At 42.3% G+C, this 19,427-nt stretch overlaps 1 protein-coding gene across 18 annotated transcripts in view; it reads left to right on the plus strand.

The window, feature by feature from the left end:
• Positions 1–19,427, plus strand: part of NAV3 (neuron navigator 3) — an 840,967-nt gene that overhangs the window by 794,384 nt on the left and 27,156 nt on the right. For 16 of the 18 annotated variants that reach the window (XM_053252192.1, XM_053252184.1, XM_053252193.1 and 13 more), the window contains 5 exons: positions 6,702–6,785; positions 9,214–9,325; positions 15,448–15,569; positions 15,970–15,990; positions 17,106–17,275. In XM_053252192.1, coding sequence (XP_053108167.1) covers positions 6,702–6,785; positions 9,214–9,325; positions 15,448–15,569; positions 15,970–15,990; positions 17,106–17,275 — 509 coding nt within the window. The remainder of the gene's footprint in view (positions 1–6,701; positions 6,786–9,213; positions 9,326–15,447; positions 15,570–15,969; positions 15,991–17,105; positions 17,276–19,427) is intronic. The other 2 variants (XM_053252181.1, XM_053252183.1) reach the window with 1 other exon arrangement.

Raw genomic sequence — 19,427 nt, forward strand, 5'->3', positions numbered from 1 at the left:
CTACAACTCCCATAATCAGCAGCCAAAGGCCATTGCAGCTGAGGATGCTGGGGGTTGTAGTAAACAACATCTGGGAATCCCTGTTAGAGGGAACACTGGTCCCTTTAGGCAGTCCTCTTAGTGGTCCTCATTTGGAGATAAGGAGGGGAAGTTTCCTTTACCTTTATCCCTTCTCTCCTCTAAGCCAAGTGGTTCAGGGTTCACCTGGGAATCATAGGAATATAGGAAGATGCTTTATGCTGAGTCAGACCATAGGTCCATCTAGCTAAAAATTGTCTACACAGACTGGCAGCGGGTTCTCCAAGGCTGCAGACAGGAGTCTCTCTCAGTCCTATTTTGGAAATGCCAGGGAGGGAACTTGGAACCTTCTGCATTCAAGCATACAGGTGCTCTTCCCAGAGTGGCTGCATCCCCTGAGAGGAATATGTTACCGTGCTCACATATAGTCTCCCATTGAAAAGCAAACCAGGGCAGACCCTGCTTAGCAAAGGGGACAATTCATTCTTGCTATCACAAGACCATGGGGCTCTTGAGCCAATGCTAACCCTCCTCACTCACCGGCCCTTCATTATCAGCTGACTTTCTCTTAAATACTGCTTCACAAGCAATGCATCTCTCACAAGGGGCGTGGCCATCCTCTGAAGTGCTCACCTGTGCCTGCAAGAGAGGCGATGGGTGACCATGTTCCATGAGAAATGCCCCCTCGGCTGGGAGACAGCACTGTTTCTCTCAGGTGACAAAACTCTCTAGCTTACAGATGATGTCATCATTCTAGGACTGCAGCTGACATGCAAGCAGCCAAGAACATGCTTGACTGCACCACAAGTTAAAGCCAGCTGCTCTGGTTGTTCCATGACAGAAGTCCTTGTTGTGAGTGTATGCATTGGAAATCCCTACATCCCTAGTGGACCAACAGTACTTATGAGGCTGGCTGTGGGCAGGAGGAGGAGAGAGCTGGACTGCTTAGGTCCCCTGGGCCCTGATGTCGCTGGAACTAGGTTGCTTAGAGTTGCTAGGTTGCTGGATATCTCGTTCCTGTCCTCTCTTATGGCCCACTAAGATTAGGAGTCCCAGTAGGGCTGTAAAGATCCCCATGTGATCTTGGGATGTCACCTCCTCCTGAGGGCTTTTTCAGCTTGAAGTCCAGCTATGCACACTCACACTGCCCAATTGCCATGAATAAGGACTAGATCATGCCTGGGTTTTATTTTATATATTTCTTCTAGCAGCCTTTGATTATCTTCAGTGAAGGTGCTATATAAACGTATAGATTTTGATGCTGAGAAGAGTGTTTTCATTTATATTCTTGACAAAATATATTGAAAAGAAACTAAGCAAGATCTATCATCATTTGGATGTAGTTATGTTCATACTTTAAACTTATAGTATGCCAGTGCACAGGGAACATGCCTTTTATCACAGACTTATCAAAATCAATAATTTTGACATAGTTATCATTCTGTATAGACTTTGGGACAGTACTAAACTCACCATTCTTTACAGTGCTGTTCAGGTGACTTACCTGGGAAGAAGGCAATAGTATATGAGTCTGCCATTGCTACATAATTTCTCAAATGATTTCCCCAGAATTTTCTGGACAGTGTCTCAATTTTTATTTTTTTATTTTTATTTATTTTTTAAATTAATTGATGGGAAATTTCACTGGCAAACTTGATACAGGAAGAGAAAATGCATTTTCAGGTGAGAATAATTTGTAATGGCTTATGTATTTTCTGATTCAGTGTCTGTTGAGATCAGTTGTAGTTTCAGTTCTTTTGTATCATTCAAGTTCAACAATCTTTTATGTTCTGTAAGTTATTTTGCTGTGCAAAACTGCAGATCAGAAATGGGCTAGCAACCAAATGGTGGAGAAATACCACTTGTGTCTCTCACGATCACAGATGAACTGTGTATTTGTTATTATCTTGTATCTAGGATCCCCCCCCCGCCCATTATAGGACAAAGAAGGCAGTTTTGAGGATGAAGCTAAGTGGGAAGACCCTATGACCCAGACCCTGGGCAATACCATGCCACTAGGATCCCCCACACCAGGAGAATACAGGGCAACACCTTTACTACAACCCGAGAATGCAGCCCTGCCTTCATTATCTGACATGCAAAAATTCCATTAAGATCTGCCAGCCCAATAAAGACCTCCAACACTGCCAAAGCCAGAGTGTAGGGAATCAGGCAAGGCCCCTTTAGGCAAGTAGAACTAATTTGCCAATTCACTAATTTGCCAATTCCAATTCATAAACACCAACAGTCTGTTTCAAGAAGCAAATGGAGCAACATCCCTCCTGTGTTATAAAGTGGGGGGGGGGTGTCCTCTTGTGGGAGTCTTGCTTGGAGCTAGCCAAGGGTCTGACCACCCTTTTCCTCAGAGCTCTCTGAGATTTGTGGATCTCAGGATACTGTTCCACACAAACCTCCAACTACAAATTGTAGTTATGTATTTTATTTAAACATTTATAATCTACTCTAGCCCATAAGTTTTGATCTTGGCTGTTTTTATTGTTTTGTAAACCACCCATTTTATTGTTTTTGTTGTTTTGTAAACCACCCAGAGAATTTGCATTTTGGGTGGTATAGAAATGTATTAAATAAATTAATTAATAAAATAAGTGTTCTTGGGACAACTAATAATAATTAATATAATATAATATAATATATAAAAGCAGATAAAAAAATAAGAGATAAAATAGCACTAAAACCAAGGTCTAAAAATCATGTGAGAAAATTTTTTTTGCAACTTAATACTGAAAAGAAAACAAGGCTTGAGCCAGGTAAATCAGGGGCGGGGGGTGAGAAGGAGTTTCAGAGACAGGGTGTCATAGCCGAAAAGGCCTTTATCTTTGGCCACCACATGACTCACTGGTAATGGGAGGATATGGAGAATGGCCTTTGAATACAGGAGTGGCCCTTCCATGAAGCGAGGTGAGGCAGTTGCCTCAAGTAGCAAATTATTGGGGAATGAGAGGTGTGGCAATATTTCTCCCACTGCCTCATCTGCCTTCTGCTGTCATGGGACAGCTCTTCATTGGCAAAGAGCTGCTCTGAGACAAGCTTCTGCCACCTTCTGTTTATGACTTTCCCCCATGACATGTTCCTCCTGTAGTGCTCTGTGAAAAGCCAGAGACCAGTGAAAGGGGCAAAAGAAAGTGTACTGAGACCACTAGAACATATCTATGGACACACTCTAGGCCAGCACTCTACTCTTTGATTTAAAATCACCCCCCTGCTTCCATTCTCTCCTCAAACTTGGCTTTTCACAAACTGGGGCTGAAGTGGAGGAGGGCCGTGGAGAAGGGCTAATGCAGCTTGGCTCTTGTCACTAGGTAAGATAAGTGGGGCAGGCAGGTAGGCTGGGTGGGTGCGTGGGATAGTGGTAGAAGAAGAGAGGGGGAGAGTGGCAGGCTGGATGGGGGATGGATTAAAGAGAGAGAGAAATGTGATGAGAGTGGGAAGAAGAGAGGTAGAAGAAGAGAGGGTGTGTGGATGCAGTATGTTGGGATATGGAGTTGGAAGGGAAGACATTGGCAAAGTGGGCAAAAATATGCATAGTGTGCTTGCATGCTGTGGGTGTATAAACAGAGCTTGAAGGTGAGGAAAACTTTGGCTGGCACACATTGTGCACCTCTCGGGGGGTGGGGGTGGGGAGATGGCATATTGGTCTTCGGCACCATGAGGGTTTGGACTGCTACTGTCTGAAGATAATTGTAACATTTCCTGCCATTCAGGAGGAGGCAGTACTTAAGATACCTGGGTCTCAAGCCATGTAGGACTTTAAAATCTCAAACCAGCATTTTGAATTGCTCTAGGAGATGGTCTGGGAGCCAGTGTAGTTGTTTAAAAACTGGTAAGATATGACCTCTATGCTCAGGCCCTGTTAGTAATCCAGCTGCAATATTTTGAACTAATTGCAGTGTCCAAACAGATTTGCTTGATGCTTTCCCTTAAACAACAACAACAAACCCTTGATGGTTTCTCTACCACATAAAAATATTATGGGCAGAATAAATTCAGTTTAGTTGCATTCATGGAAAAGTATTAGGTTTTAATATCAGCATAGCAGGTGGTCATAATAAATATGATGATTGTAATTGTTATATGAAGTCTGGCTTTTTAAAAAATGCTTTCACATATTGACTTGCCTCAAGGTGGCCTCATAAGGGATGTAGCTGTAAATAAAGAGAAAGTTCTCACATGATGAGATTATGTCCCTCTGAGCAAATGCACAATAGGTTATCTGCGTAAACCCAGAATCTTCCATATTTAAAGCAAGCAAACAGATGCATTGGCAGATATATCCATCTTGCTAAAGAACTATGTAAATATTGTACTGTATAATTGCTTTCACTATCTTTTCCTGCGGTATTTCTGTTTTATAGACTGTTCTCCCAACTTGTGCCATCAAATACTCCCCTCCGACTCTTGAATTATAAATTAGTTTAAAATATGTTTAAGCCAATAACTGAACATAAAAAGATATATACACCCATTTCCCATTTCCAGACACAATTATTGTTCCATTATTGATTCTTTCAAACTGACTTTGTATATAAAGTACAGGTGAGGAGAAATACAGTTTATGGACATTTTAGAAGAGGTGAGAGAAATAGTTTCTTTACTGGAAAAGGACTGTGGAGAATGTATTTTGATTTAGGCTAGTCTTAGGTAGCAGTTAAGAGATAATTATCAAATATAACTTTTAGAAGTTTAGGAGAAGGCATGGCCAAGTCCAGTGCTATCATACCTAAGGACAGTAATGCTAAAATTGCTAGTTCACTTATTTAGGATGCTGAGTAAAAGAATAACCAAATTATTGTGCTTGCCGATAAGGCCACATCTATATTGGCACAAATCTCACAGTCAGCTGCACAACAGATCTGCATTGCCTAAACAGGTTTGGACTGGGCATTGATAGAATAGTTGGTTTTAATGTATATAAAGTTGGAAGTTGTATCTGGATACAGGAAAATGCAAGATGTCCACAGTCAGTAGAAAAAATCAAGCTTCTTGGAATAGCTGGGTTGGGAGAGAAAGTATGAGGCCTAGAAAAATTCTGGCATTTAAAATTATTGAAAAAACAAGGTATCAAGATGTTTTATGTACATTTCTAGATTCTACGTTGTCAAAACTGACCATACAGTTTGCAGTTTTATTGAAAGTATGATTAGAACTATTTCTCCAGCTTTTTGCCTCATTATAAATATGGAAGTTAGAGCTTCCGGATCATCTAATTCTAAACCTTGTGCATTCCCAGGGACTTTTTAGGATTGGGTCCTTGGCCCACAATACTTGCTGTATTTTAACATTTCCTTCCCTTTTGCACTCACTTCTTACAGCAGCCTTTTTTACTGCATGGAATTTGTACAGGGCAGGGGGAGTTTTCCTGTGCATTAGCATTTCACTCCTCAACCTCTCCCCCCACCCCCCATGTAAGCTTTGCTGCTGGGCAGTTTTCAAAAAACACATTTGAGGGGGTTAATAATACTTTTCAGGGGAATTATCCACTTCCTTCTCACTTCCACCCTTTCACTGAGCCCAGCAACTGGATTGTCACTGGGATGGTTTGTCCCAGCTGGTTTGCTGCTGGGCAAACCAGTGCTGAGGACTGCCTGTCACCCACTCCATTAAGCCTTATAACTGGGTTGCTATTGGGCATGATGCTGCCTGCCATCCCCTCCCTTGAGCCCAGCAGCTCTATTGCTGCTGGGCAGGTTGGGTGCTCACTGCCCCCTCCACTGAGCCCAGCGATTGGGTTGCTGCTGAGTGTGAGGCTGAAAGAACTAGCTCCCACTGCAACTGCCTTCCTCTCCTCTTTGTTTGCAAATGGAAGTTAAGGGACAGAGAGTGGATGAGAAATTGGGGAGGAGACACTTGGCTCCATCCCTCCCCCTTTCCACCACCATTGTGTGAAGGGGAGGGGTGAGGCTGAGTGACAGTGATGGGGAGTTCCTGCTGAACTGGATGTTTTAATTCCATCTCAAAGTATGTCCCCTCGCCACTGCCTCTGGCTTTGTCCAAACAAGATTGATGGGGGTGGGGAGTGAAGCGTCGCTGGCAGGGATCATGTATCCCTATTCCCTTGTGCCCAGTATTAGAACACCAAAGTTGAGATAATTTCCACAGTTTATACTCTCAGGCTTCCTCCTTTGTTTCAGATTTTGTAATTTAGTATTTTAGTTAGACATGCAGACCAAGAATGTTCAGCAGCTAAAGAGAAAAATATCCATAATGAAGATCCACTGCCCAGTGAGATACTCTTTTGGAATCACGGAACCATAGAATTGTAGAGTTGGAAAGGACCCTGAAGGTGTTCCAGTCAAACTCCCTGCTCAGTTTATGGAACGGCTACAGCTTCCCTGACAGACGCGGGTCTAGCCACTGTTTGAAAACCTCAAAACCAGCCCAGTTTTGCCACCCCAGTAAAGGAGAGCCCACCACTGCATGAGGCAGACTGTTCCATTGTTGAGCAGCTCTTACAGTTAGGAAATCCTGTGTTAGGAAAACTGTGTAGAAAATGTTGACTATACATGGATGTTGTTGGAGAACATTGAAATGCTATGTAGAAATAACATTTTGTGATATGTCATGGACATGTGCTTTCCCTAGCACAAATACATTCAACCATATTTTATACCCTGCATTTGAAGCCTGGCGACATATGAATGTCTTTTCTTCCATCTTTTTCACAGGCCCATCTCGTAGCAGCTTTTGAAAAGAGCTTAGGAAATATGACAGGCCGGTTGCAAAGCCTAACAATGACAGCTGAACAAAAGGTATGTTTGAAACAGCAGATGCTTTAATGTGGAAAACAGTCATTGGCTTATATTAAAGTTTGTATTGAAACCAGAAGGCTGAGTGAAAGGACAGCTGTAAGAATAAACAGACAGGTGCATCTTTCTTTCATGACCTTTACTATCAATGCTTCATAAAAACTGAATAAGAAACTGCACACCATCAGGTTTAGCTTAGCTATATCAGAGGGCAGCGTGAAGATAAAATCTTTCATTTCCAGGGTTTAATTAAAACATTTGTGACTCAGGATTTAATCTGTATTGAAAGATCCAGCAACAAAAGCTGATCATAAACCAACTGGAATTCTTGTTCCAGTCTGAGAGCTTTGTCAGAATACTAAATATTAGATAGAAGACATGTCTTAGGGATAGGAAAGTCACTCATTTTTCAGTCTTTTAGCTAACTTGTTATTGGGGCAGTGGAGGAGATTGGCTGTTGTTTACTGTTGACTGCCCTGTTTTCAAAGTCAAAGACAGGATAAGTAATATGTTGCATATATATCTACAACCTGATGAGAATAAGAGTCAAAATACTAAAGGTAAAATTAATGTATAAGCTAGAAAATTAAAAGTGGGTCCCATGTTGTAGTTTGGAATTAAGAATTGGTGCTGTTGCCAGATCCAGATGTAACATTTATTAACCATAATTAAGAGTTTGTGAGAGGGTTACAGCTTCACATACTCCTTTCCTCTTTTTCTATTGGTTCCTCCCTTTCTTGGTGGTTGAGCATAAGAGATACTGATGGGCAAACTCTCAGCTGAGATTATGTCTACATAGTGCCTGGATGGCTGTGCGTATTTTATTTCATGCATTGAAGAAACCCACAAAGCAAGACTGTGTTCATAGGAACCTAGCGCATCAGGATTTTCCAGGGGCCCCCTGCCTGCATTTTCAGTTTTAAGAAGTAACCCTAGTTGTGCAAGTGTAAAGAAAAGCGTATATGCAGAATTCTACTCAGTTTCTCACAAAGTAAATGCATTCTTCCTTCCAATAAAGTTCAGAAGCACTGGAATAACTGGCATGCATGATTCCTTGCTGCCTTAGGGCATCTACCAGAACATTTCTGGCTATAAGCTTGCCACAAAATAATTTGTAACCCACTCTTCTGTATGTATATCACCCTGACATCTGTAGTCTTCATACAAATGAACGTATAGCTTATGTACTGGGATTATGACACACAAATTCCAAAATGACTGAGCCCATCAAAACCCAATTTTGCAATTTCTCATTCCAGTTGCTTTTTAAACCTCTTTGTGAAGTTTTTTTGTTAAAAGTTGTAATAATAGTAATAATAAATAATAGCAATAATAGTAGAAGTTGTTAACAACAACAATGTAAAATGTGTGGGCCCAGTGGGTTGGTCTGTCATTCTAATAAACCAATCCACTGGGCCCACACTGAATCTGTGTTCCTATATTAATTACTATTTTACATGTTGCTGTTATTTACTATTACTACTACTACTATTATTAATAATAGTAGTTATGTCTTTCAACAAAAAAACTTCATAAAGAGGTTTAAAAAGCAATTGGAATTTGAAAATTATTCCCATTCCCAAAGGGCTCTCAATCTAATAAGTATAAGAGAAACACCAACAGCCGCCACTGGAGGGATGTTGTGTTGCATTAGATAGGGAAAGTTACTATGCACCTGCTAAATGTAAGAATCACCACCTTAGAAAGTCCCTCTTTGCCCAGTTAGCAGAAGTGACAAAATAGTTGGCGAACATATGAGAATAGACTTCATCAGGTAGTACATATGTTGGGTCTACTGAGCTGGCTAACAGACACCGTCTCACATAGATTTCTTTTTCGGGGGAAATTGTCTCAAAAGGAGTTTCTCTCAATTTGATCTTTTTGTCTTTTGCAAACTTTCAGGCTTTCTATTTCAAAGAGATTGTAATTGGAACATTGACCTCAATCAGCTGTATCAGACATACTTTTCTCCTGCTGCTCATTCCCCATTGCTGCTAAGGTTATATTCCTTCAGCAGCTTTAATCCTAATTATATTAAATGAGAACTGGAAGGATTGCTTACTAATGTAGCAATAGTAGAAGCAGTTTTAATTAAAACTATATATTCTATTTGTTAAACCATCCATGAAGTCAAAAGATGAGATAAAGATTTGAGCACTGCACTGAATGTGAAATAGAATATATATTTTAATGATTGTTAATTTTTTCTTAAACATTAATTCATATTATGCAGCATGTTAGGGATCAATAGCTTTCTAATGTGGGAATTTTGACCAACTGTATTAGCTCAGATGAGACATATACATGAGACCTAATGTTCTCCTCAATTTTGCCCACATGACTATGCTGAAATCTTGTAAATTTTTACCACAGAAGAAAAAAAACATGGTTACTCTGATACATTTTGAGCCTTTTCCTGCTGTTCCCAAAGGAATCAGAGCTCATAGAACTACGAGAAACCATTGAAATGCTGAAAGCCCAGAACTCAGCTGCACAGGCTGCTATCCAAGGAGCTTTGAATGGTCCTGACCACACTCATAAAGGTACTTATCTTTTTTACTGTCACAGTGAGAACTAATTTGCTCTCTAGAGTAGTGTTAAGCCCTGGATTTCTTCTGCTGGGAAAAACCATTCCTGAGCCAAGTTTTCAGATACTCTCAATTGAATGTTAGTTATATTTGTGATATTTCCACAGATGGAAAACCTCCGCTGTCACTCACGTGCAACAAAATATCAAGAGCTAGGCATGTAGCTATAATTGAACACGGTGGATAAATTTCTGGGCCCTTGAGGAAAAAAGGGGCCACTGGCTGGATAACAGCTCACTCTCTCCTGCCTTTCCAATTCACTGGCACACTGCTGGCTCCTGATTGGAAGATTCATCTTGGCTTTAAGCGAGAGGGTGAGGAGTAGCAGGCAAAGTTCCCTCCCTTCTCCTCTCCTCCTGACTGGCTGACTAATGCTCATCCTTCCCCCAGCCTGACTGCCAAGCTGAACAGCAAGGGAAATGTTGCTGAGCATCAGACAGCCAGTCATGAGGAGAGGAGAAAGGAGGAATGCTGCCTGACACTCCTCCCTTTCCCCCTTGCTTGTCGAAGCTGAGAGAAAAACTGAAATGATTTTCAGTTAATGGAGCTTTTTGAATCCAGTCCTCTTTAGAACAAGGTAAAACCATAAAATTTCTTTTTCTCTGATTCCCCACCTCCACAAAGCAGTCCTTAGTGACTGGGCTCAGTTTATTCCTAAGTTTTGTGACAAAATTTAGGTTTTCCATGGAAAACTTGGGGGGGGGTGTGAGAGAGAGAGAATGAATGAATGAATGGGTGAACAAGATAGAAGCATTGTTGATGCATGATTATAGGGAAATGCATGCACGCAAGTGTGTGTTGTGCGTGTGAAAGTGTCTGTGTGCATGAGAAGTGTGTGATATATCTTTTGCATAAGAGTCAGAGAAAGGGCATACCAATAATGTTTTGTTTTCACCATATCCTTCCAGTTCTTCGTTGTCGTCTCTGTCTTTTACACAAATGGGCTATGAGCCTGTGCAGAGACCTCGTTGGAACCTAACAAATTCAATTCTCCTGCTTCGGGCGGGAACCCTGCCCCCAGCCGCTATATGCGGCTGCGCCACTCCTCATCCCCTCAGTCTTTCTTCATCCGCGCTTCAGTGAACATTGTGGAGTCTACAGCTCGGCAATGAGGAGGATCAAAATATTCCCTTGTTGTTTTTTCTCCCTGCTTCTTTAGTTTCTTAGTTTTTCTTTCTTTGTTTCTTTAGTTCTTTTGTGTAGTAGTGTTTTTTCTTTTGCATGTATTTTTTTTTCTTTTGCGGATTTTTCCCTTCCTTGTAGCTCCGATCCTGGCTGGGACGGAGCATAGTGGGCAGGCGGCCTTCGGTGTTTATGCTGGGCACGACGAACTTTAAAAAATGTATCTGCTGCGGATCTAAGATCCCTTCCCCCGATACTCATACCGGGTGTCTCTTGTGCTTGGGGGAATCCCACATTGTCGAGACCTGCTTTCACTGCCAGAAATTCATGAAGCAGGCTCGCAAAAATAGGGCTTCTCACCTGCGTGCAACCCTGTAGGATCTGGCTCTCTATTCCTCGGAAGCCCTATCGTTGAAGCAGTCCGTAAAAATTCCTTCATCAATACAATTAGAGCGCGTGGTATCCGCTCCTGTAGAGGCCGAAAACCCGACCCCGGTATCAGTCTCAGCATTCTCTACCACTCGGCCTTTGACGGCTTAGAGTGAGCCAGTGTGCTTGGAGGACCTCCCTCAGCATCAGGTAAGCCAGCCTTTCAGAAACAGCACCTGAATATCTCCCAGAAGAAGCAATGACTCGGGGCGCTTCAGGACTCGTCTGGCCCCATTCTTCGCTAGCTGGGACAAAATGACTATGGACCAGTGGGTCCTCACAATTATATGTTTGGGCTATGCCCTGGAGTTTTGCAGGACACAGCTGGTGTCCAGGATTGTGGTGACTCCTTGCACCCCAGAGTTGGATCAAGAGGTTGCTGCTCTCCTGGAAAAGGATGCAATCAAGAAAGTCACCAACCCCAACAGCCCCGGGTTCTATTCCCGTTACTTTCTTGTGCCAAAGCCAGATGGCGGTCAATGCCCTATACTAGACCTCAGGGCCCTGAACAAACATTTAGTCTACAAAAGGTTCCAAATGCTGTTGGTACCGACCATTATGACCATCCTGGAAAAGAACAAGTGGATGGTTTCCCTGGACTTAAAAGATGTGTACTATCACGTTTCAATATGCCCTCAGCATCTATGCTTCCTGCTTTTTCAGATCGGGGGGGATCCCCTATCAATTCAAGGCCTTGCTGTTTGGCCTCACGACCACAATGAGGGTCTTTACGAGATGTCTGGCCCCGGTGGTGGCGTTTCTGCAGGAGCAAGGTTTGCAGGTGCTGCCGTATGAGGACAATTGGCTCATCTTGGCGAGCAACAGGAGTTTGGTCCTGGACGCCCTCGAGAATGTGGTAGATACCTGTAGGAGCTGGGTTTCCAATAAACTTCAAAAAATCTCAGTTGGAACCCACCCATCGAATTCAGTCATTGGATTGATATTCAACACAACCTTGGGAAAGGTCTTCCTTCCGATGAGCTGCATAGTTACTCTCCAGAGGCTGGCAGCTGCTTTTCTAGCCGGTGACCCACAGACTATGTGCTCCATACAGCACCTGCTGGGTCACATGGCAGTGAGTGTTGTCTCAAGCGCGTCTTTGAATGCGCTTTATTCAGAGGTGGTTTTTAGACGTGTTCAATCTCCTTTGGGATCCTAGCCATCTAGAGCTCGATGGGTACGGGCAGTGGTGGAGTGTTGGCTGGAGGTTCAGCATTTGAGTGTCAGTACTCCCTTTCAGGCCCCTTGAGCCCAATGGCTGGTCATGACAGACGTATCAGAGCTCGGTTGGGGAGAACACCTGGATGGGCTTCGTCTGAGTGGACACTGGTCCCCCAAGGAGAGGACTTGACACATCAATTATCTGGAGCTGTTGGCCATTTTCAATGCTCTCAAAGGCTTCCTGCCCCTGATTGGGGGTCATTCAGTGATAATACAAACAGACAATACAAAGGCAAAAGCCTATGTCAATCAACAGGGTGGCACGTCATCGAGGAGCCGTCTGTTTCTGGCTCTGGAGCTTTGGCATTGGTGCATGGCACATGCGGTATCGCCTCAGGCAGTTCATATATAGGGTACACTGAATGTCCAAGTGGACACTTTGAGCAGAATGACAGTAGTATCCCAAGAGTGGGTTTTACACCAAGGTGTTATCAGAGACATATTTGTAAACATTGCTGGACCTGTTTGCTTCCTGAGACAATGCACAGTGTGCCCTCTATTGTTCCAGGGAAGGGGAGGGTGAGGGCTTTCTGGGCGATGCCTTTGTCCTATCTTGGGTGGGCCCCCTTCTGTATGTGTTTCACCCGTTTCCTCTCATTCCGAGGGTCCTGCGCAAACTGAGGCTGGACTGGGCCAGAGCAATCCTGATAGCCCCGTGGTGGCCCAGGAGGCCTTGGGTCCGGTCCTGAGGCGCTTGGCAGTGGATTGAAAATGCCTGACTGCCCTGCTGGACCTGCTGTCACAGGAGAAGGGACAGGTGCTTCACCCAGATGTTTGGTTCATCCATCTGACAGCATGAAGGTCCTGCCAACTTCCCATTGAGACTTAGGGAAGTTCTGGTTGCTGCCAGAAAGCAGTCCACACAGAACTCACTTGATCACAAGTGGACTCGTTTCTGTTCCTTCGCTGTTCTGTATAACTTTGAGGCGTTTAATCCATCCATTCAGGATATATGTAATTATCTGTTGTCACTTAAGGAGTCTGGTTTAAATCTTTCATCGCTTAAGGTATATTTGGCTGCCATTGTGGCGCATAACCCCGCTGACCAGGCTTCATGGTTTAAAGACCAGGTGGTAAAAAGTTTTCTAAGAGGTTTAACACACATGTTTCGAGATGATCCTGTCATGTCACCAGCTTGGGATCTCTCGATGGTGTTGGCTGGTCTGCTGTGCCCGCCATCTGAGCCTTTGGCTTCAATTGACCCGCGTTTCTTGACCAGGAAAGTTGCCTTTTTGGTGGCCATTACCTCCGCCAGGAGGGTAAGTGAGCTGAGAGCCTTGAGGATTGACCAACCATGCCTTCAGTTTCATAAGGATAAGGTTGTTCTTAGACCAGATGTCTGGTTTCTACCCAAAGTGGCGTCCATGTTTCACCGTTTGGCCCTGCTCACTCTGCCAGTGTTCTTTCCAAATCCTTCCTCGGATGCAGAGAAATGATTACATTGTCTGGATGTTAGAAGGGCGTTATCCTTCTATATCCAGAGGTCTGCTGAATGGTGGAAAACTCCTTCCTTGTTCATTCTCTATGATGGGCCGCATAAAGGTCTTCAAGTTTCGGCCCAGTCCATGTCTAGGTGGATAGTTTCCACAATTGAACTCTGTTATCAATTGGCTCACAAGCAGTTGCCTGCAACCATTAAGGCACACTCAGTTCGGTTAGTGGCAGCCTCTGTGGCTTTTGATCGAGCGGTCCCGTTGGATGCTATATGCCAGGCAGCTACCTGGGCTTCGTCCCACTCATTTATCCATAATTATGCCATTAATTCCAGGGCACAGAATGATGCAGTATTTGGCAGGAGTGTCCTGCAATCCTTTTTCAGTTGATATGTTTGTTTCTGAAATAAGTATTTTCTGGCAGATTATATTGCCTCTGTTCTTCCCTCCTCCTTGGGTGCTTGCTTGTTATGCACCCATTTGTGTAAAAGACAGAGCCCATGTCAAAGAACTACAGGTTACTCACCTGTAATGTTGGTTCTTCTAGTGGTCATCTGTACTTTTACATGCCCTCCCGTCTTCCCTGCGGGGTTCACTGAAGCTGGACTCCATGACTGAGGAGATGAGGAGTGGTGCCACCGCATATAGCGGCTGGGGGTGGGGTTCCTGCCTGAAGCAGGAGAATTCAGCTTGTTAGGTTCTGACGAGGTCTCTGCACAGGCACATAGCCCATTTGTGTAGAAGTACAGATGACCACTAGAAGAACCAGCGTTACAGGTGAGTAACCTGTAATTCTTCTGCTGCTAAGACACGGAGGGAGGGGGAGGGGAGAAGAAAGCAGGGGCCTGGGGGCCCATTTTCACTTCTTGTTCTGGACTCACTCCAGCCTTGCTAAGTCCCTGTGGAGAGCCTTGGATTTTCAAGCTTTTATACTGAAGAATTAGTCACTGGCTAAAACGAGATAAGCCTTTTAGTGCCCGTCTATATGAAGCATATGTATAGCAATGGGACAGTGTTTCAACGCAAATTAATCAGTGTTAATTCACATTGATTTCAATAGCCTTCAGTCAAACCTTGAAAGCAATGGAACTTAAAAATGCTAAATGTTGGTGGATTATGCACATTGTACCTCAGAACAGACAAGAGTCATACTGAACAATTGTTATGCATGATTCTGTATCCTTTCTGTACACATTTACTATTATAGAGCAAGTTATCCCCTAAGCTATGCAGGGTCTGCCCTGATTGCATATGAATGGGAGACTTGATGTGTGTGAGCACTGTAATATTCCCCTTAGGGGATGGAGCAGAAGGTTCTAAGTTCCCTCCCTGGCATCTCCAAGATACTCCTGCCTGCAACCTTGGAGAGGCCACTGTCAGTCTGTGTACACGATATTGAGCTAGATGGACCAATGGGCTGACCCAGTATATGGCAGCTTCCTATGTTCCTAAAACTGATTTCTCACTAATGTTTCTTAGGGCATACCAAGTCTGCTCTGATTTGCAGGGAAAGTGTTAGAGTGCTGACTTCCACTAGCCAGATGTCTAGGGTGCTTGCTTCCTCCCATAGATTTTCCTCTTCCTGCCCATGTAACAAACAGCGATTAGTGTAGGTATTGCAGCCACACAATTGACTTTCCACTCCTGTATGGATGTCCCAGGAGCAAAAGCTTTCCTCCAGGACACATTGTATACTCCCAAAATTAGAAGATACAATTTCTTAGAGTTTTCCTTTGGAGCCCATATAGCTTTCATCAAAGAAATGACTGCATTTAAGTGAAATTTGGATTTGCACAGCATTTTGAAACTCTGGAAAAAGAAGGTCCCTTGGAAAGAGAGACACTTCCACACTGCCTTTTTCTTGCATTATAGATTTACGAATACGGCGGCAACATTCCTCAGAAAGTGTTTCCAGCATCAATAGTGGCACCAGCCATTCAAGTATGGGCAGTGGTAATGATGCTGATTCCAAGAAAAAGAAAAAGAAAAATTGGGTAAGTGCTCTACTTATTTAAACATTTTGACCATCTTTTTGTATAGTTCCTTACAAATAACATCATGGCCTTTACTAACTTGTGGCCAGAGATATAGGAATTTATTTGTGAAAATATCACATTTCCCATTCATTCTATAACATGGGTTAACGGTCCAGAATACTTTAAAATCTGAAAGATTTGAAAGATATCTGATGGAGAGGTTTTTAAAATAGATCAATATAATGTCTTTGAATTGAGAAAAGCATACACAGATCATGAAGACTTTAGATTTTGCTGAAATAATGGGAGAATTTACTTCTGTTGTTTAAATATGTTTACACAGGTAATATTTTAAAAATACTGATTCCAACTTCATTCCCTTGATTTGTAATTGCACACTCTTTCATGTTTCTGCAAGGTGAACTCTAGAGGAAGTGAGGTGAATATAAACCCATGGACAATTTGGCATGCATCTCAAAGAACTCTATCTTGGCATGATTGCTATTCATTTTGGCAGTAGGCTGTTGTACCCTTCTAAAACAGATTATTCTGTATGTCTCCTTAGTTTTTCCCTCTATTCATTTTATCTCCAACTTTGAAATCTAGAAAGGGGGAGTGTTGCCAAAATCCATTTCTTTCTTATTAAAAATAATAAAGTAGAAAGATAATAAATCGTTGCATTTGAATCAGTGCTTACACTCCCAACTTGGAACTGATGTTCTCAGAAGAAAATGCTTAAACACACTAATGTTTAGTAGAAAAAAATATTTGTGTGATGAAAGCAAATAACACACTTTTTTTTCTTCCTATAAGTAAACGGTGTGTTCATAAGTAGCTTTTGACAGCTCTAGAATAACTGCATAGTTCTCATTGCAGACATAACTGGTGCCATTTCAGCATCTGAAATAAATGGCTCTTTGGCTATTCTGTCCCTTTCAATAATGGATAAGAGCTTCTAGAACATTGTACATACAGACTTGCTTCTTTAAAAACAGAACTGCGGCAGATACCTCCTCTTTCCCAACCCTTCCAGCTTCATGTTAGCAAAAAGGCAAGCATCATATCACAGCTTAAAAATGCTTATTTCTTATCCGTGCTACTGTAGAATTAATAGGGTTCAAACTTTTAAGGAAATCTGTGTAAATAATAATCACAAAATGATCATGATTGGAATGCAATTTATTTAAAAAACCTGATCATTTATAAACCAAGTGGCTATTTAAGACCAGTCACCTTAAAGGGAATGCCAGAGGCATGGAATTCCTCAACAGGTGTAGACTTTTAAATGAGCATCTGTTTAGCTGTACCACGTGATCCTGCACTTTTTCCATAGCGTTCAGTGTTTGCGCCTTGCTCAGTTAATTTTAAAAAGCACTGTTTCATGTTCTTAAAGATACTGTGTTGCACATGTTAATACCCTGCTTTATCTATATACTTACTGCAGGCAGTGGCTAGATTGGCATCTGCAAACTAACTTTTCAGCAAAACATACTGAGCTAAAGCAACAAAAATAATCCAAATGTTTTCTTAAAACTTTCCTTTCATTTCTCCTAGCTAAGAAGCTCATTCAAACAGGCCTTTGGGAAGAAGAAGTCCACTAAGCCTCCTTCCTCACATTCTGACATCGAAGAAGTCACAGATTCATCCCTTCCATCCTCACCCAAGTTGCCCCACAACTCTGGTGATTGTGGGTCCACAATAAAGCCATCCCAATCAACATCAGCGTATGTTTCTTTTCTCTTTCTGCACAACCCTTTCTTGGCAAATACCAGTTTTGATAAATAAACAAGCTTAGATTTTCCAGCTGACATTTCAAAAATATTGTCGCTCTCTGACTTTTGAATCTTGTTCTTCCAGAAATTGTGATTTCCCCCCACCCGAATTCATTTCCCTATTTAAACAGTTGTGTCATGGGCAGGGGTGTAGCCAGTGTTGGACAAGGAGGAACAAATTTCCCTGTATCATGCGGGTTTTCATGGGAATAAAGCGTATGCTGGCTGGGAGTACAAGCTTCAGCCCTTCGCACACTCCCAACCAATGCTTTGTTCACCGGCTGGATGCTTTTTTTCTCACCCTTGCTTGGACCATGCCCCCTGTGCCGACATCTGTGTGACATCGGCACAAGGGGTGTCGGTCAGAGCACACAGGTGGATGGTGGTGGGCCACCAGCAGTAACCTATCCCTGGGCTGTTGACAAGCTCCCTACATTAGTGGTCATGGGAATGTCATTACTCTTGTTGTTATTTACCCAACAGTTTTCTGGCTGCTCAAAGAGGGGGACACTTGCTTTTTCCAGTTGTTTCTACTGCTTTCTATACTTCACTGTGCCTTGAGAAATACTATGCTAGCATTCTTCTTTTTTTCCTTTTTATTGGCACATACATTCATAATCCTTTCCCATCATGCTTTCCTGCTTTGAAACCCTTCAAGTCACTAGTTCACTACTAAAAAACAATAAAGAGCCTTGTGTGACACTTCAAAGACTAACACATGTATTGTAAAAGCTTTAATAGTTCAGAACTCACTTTGTCACATATATGAAGTTGGTAGATTATCAAGTTAGCAGTATCTTCTGGAACACTCTGGTTTATTGAATCTTTTTCCTTTGATGAAGAGTGTATTCTCGAAACACATTGGGATTTTGTATTAAATATATTTTCTGTATCTACTTTCCTTTTTTTTTTTTTTGGCTCAGATTACCAGGGTAAACACAGAGGTACATACAAAGATAGTCACAAGATAAACAGGTTCAGGCAGAAAATGTGAGGGCGGCTACCTAGTGAGATTGAAATGCTCAGCAGTTCAAGAAAAGATGTGTACCATTCATAGTAGAGCCCAAGTGCAAATGATATCCACTCAGCAGGGTAAAAGGTGCGTGGTAATTGGAGTACAGTAGGTGTAAGCCACTTCCAGCTAGTAATGGATAGGTAAAGCAAGATGATTAAACACCTGAGAGGATCAAGTAGTCTTGTAGTGAGCTAGTCATTTCTCTACCATGTTTCATTGTTATTACCAGAGATTATATATGTCCACTCTTACAGATTCATGCAATTCCAGTTCACTTGAATTTTGACAATCAAGTCACATCCTAAACGCACAGCTAGTAGTACTTGGCACTTGCACTGTCAATAAATAAATAAATGTCCTCAGGATTTTCCTAAGTTTTCAGCTCACATCTAATTTCCTGCACTAAAATATAGTGATGTGTGGATACTGTTTATCTATTTTTGCTTCCCAGTCCATAGAAATCAACTTGTGCACTCTAAAATTTACAAGCAAGAACCCATTGTAGATTATATCTCTAGCTGGATTGATCACTTTAGGTAGGAGATCATATATTTGAATACTTCTTCATGTGAAAACTATTTCAAAACTAATATTGCATAGAAAAGGTTCCCACCTAGCCTTCTCCCTAACATATTTTGTTTCATTGGGCAGGAAGCTTTTGACATGAAGAAGCATTCAGATGTTCAGTCTTAAGTTTATTTGTCCATACATTTGGTGTGATGACTAGTATAAATAAAATTTACCTAAACTTTGGCATATTTTCCTTCTTTAGTTTATCTTCCAGGTGTTGTTTTTTTCCTTTCCCCCTCCCCTTAATCCCCTTGTATTTTCATTCTATTGCATAGTGTTTATAGTTTGTTTCTACCTTGGACTTGAGTCTTATTTTCTAAACCATTGCCTTTACTTTCTTTCACTTGCATCTGTCTGTCTAATGCGTGTGTATGCAGGTCATCCCTAATCTGGGCACCAAAGAAAAGGCAAAACGGTCACGTGATCTACAAGCATAGATCCCGGTAAACTGGCATGTGGGCTTGGAATTATATATCCAAGAGCTAGAATGAAGTAGTCCAGTTTTCCCTGCAAAGACAT

The sequence above is a fragment of the Hemicordylus capensis genome, chromosome 5, assembly GCF_027244095.1.
Source record: "Hemicordylus capensis ecotype Gifberg chromosome 5, rHemCap1.1.pri, whole genome shotgun sequence".
Classification (NCBI taxonomy): domain Eukaryota; kingdom Metazoa; phylum Chordata; class Lepidosauria; order Squamata; family Cordylidae; genus Hemicordylus; species Hemicordylus capensis.